The sequence below is a fragment of the Rutidosis leptorrhynchoides genome, chromosome 7, assembly GCF_046630445.1.
Source record: "Rutidosis leptorrhynchoides isolate AG116_Rl617_1_P2 chromosome 7, CSIRO_AGI_Rlap_v1, whole genome shotgun sequence".
Lineage (NCBI taxonomy): Eukaryota > Viridiplantae > Streptophyta > Magnoliopsida > Asterales > Asteraceae > Rutidosis > Rutidosis leptorrhynchoides.
The window spans coordinates 93,700,295-93,702,068 of record NC_092339.1 but is presented as its reverse complement, the minus strand read 5'-3'; the positions used below and the strand labels follow the sequence as shown (position 1 = coordinate 93,702,068).

At 37.7% G+C, this 1,774-nt stretch overlaps 1 protein-coding gene across 1 annotated transcript; it reads left to right on the top strand.

Moving 5' to 3' along the window:
- The first annotated feature begins 285 nt into the window (after positions 1 to 285).
- On the top strand, positions 286 to 1,422 carry LOC139859445 (uncharacterized). The gene has a single exon (XM_071848237.1). It carries the CDS (start codon positions 286 to 288, stop codon positions 1,420 to 1,422), a length of 1,137 nt encoding a protein of 378 aa, XP_071704338.1.
- Positions 1,423 to 1,774: the final 352 nt, after the last annotated feature.

The following is a 1,774-nucleotide window of genomic DNA, read 5'->3' as shown; positions in this document are numbered from 1 at the left end:
ACTTGATTGATAAAGTGAAAGACGATCATCAGGGCCGAAAACAATCATCAAACATCCCATTCACCATCTTAATATCATTGCACTCAATCCTTAATTAAGTACTTCTTTAATATAGGATTGATCATTTGGCGCCATCCGTGGGACACGTTCAAAATTAAACTCAAATTTTTTTTTGTTTTGTGCTATCAAACAATAAAGTGGCTTGTTTAATTCTAATTGTGTATTGTTTTAATGATTCACAGGTGAATACGATCGAAATTTGTGGCAATTTGATTGTTTGTTGAAATGACGAATGATAAAAGAAATGTTCGCGATACTGCTGTCACTGTGCAAGCAAATGCTCAAAAGAGGGGAAGAAATCAAAAATCAGAAAAAATGCTTCAAAATTGGCAGTTCGTGCCAATAAGTTTTCCCAAAATGCAAAGCGAAGATTTCTCTGAGATGCCGATAATAATATTGTGCAAAGTCGCGCAGACTGGAATCACAATAATGAAAGTTCATGTTGATAATGGCAGTAGTGTTGACATTGTTTATGAGCAATGCTTTGTTCAACTGCCACAGAGTATTAGGGCAAACTTACAACCAACTGCAGCCTCGCTAACTGGTTTTGTGGGAGAATCTTCATTGCCTATAGGGCTATTGTCTTTAAATGTTGAGCTTTTTGATGAAAATGATGCTAATTTAGTGCGCCAAGCACAAATAGATTTTTATGTTATGCGAACTTCTTCTCGCTACAATATTTTGTTGGGCAGATCCGCGTTGGGTAAATTCGGAATTGTTCCATCTACCATTCATGGCATGATTAAATTCACAACGCGTAAAGGTTTTGCAACGATTAGTTCGGCGAGTGTCATCCCTATTTGTGCGGCTGTAAATGTGAAAAGTGCAGTTCAAGAATGCGCTGATGCTGCGGATAATATGGTAGTGGTTAATATTGTGTATCCTGATCAAAAAATTAAAGTTAGCCTAAATATCAGTGCGGATACAAAAAAGCAGATTGTGCAGTTACTCATGGAGTACATGGATGTTTTTGCTTGGTGCGAGAACGATATGATTGGCGTTCCGCATCATATTGCAGAACACAAACTCAATGTTAATCCTGCCTTAAAGCATGTAGTTCAGAAGCATAGGGGTATGGCTACAGATCGCACTAAATGGCTATGCGAAGAGGTAACAAAGCTGGTGGCAGCTGGTATTTTGTGCGAAGTTCAATATCAATCATGGATTGCGAATCCAGTTTTGGTGAAAAAGCCTGATGGCTCATGGAGAATGTGCATTGATTTCAAAGACTTAAATAAAGCATGCCCTAAAGATAATTATCCATTTCCAAAAATTGATTTGAAGGTGGAATCATTGCATGCCTTTTCGTATAAATGTTTTTTTGGATGCGGCGAGGGGATATCATCAGATCCCAATGGCTAGGGAAGATGCAGATAAAACCGCTTTCCATACAGGCAAAGGTATATTTTCTTATATAATGATGCCTTTTGGTTTGATCAATGCGGGTGCAACATACCAACGGCTAATTGACACTGCGTTTGAAACCCAAATTGGGCGCAACCTCGAGGCTTATGTGGATGATTTAGTGTGACGATCGCTCCAAATCCATATGGATAATACGTCATTCATTGATTTCATTACGAGGTATTTGACCTCTATATGATACGTTTTGTAAACATTGCATTCTTTTGAAAAGGCACACCATAAATGAATATTTAAATCAAAGGTTTTCGACATCTGATGATTTCTACATATAGACAATCACCGTAAATAA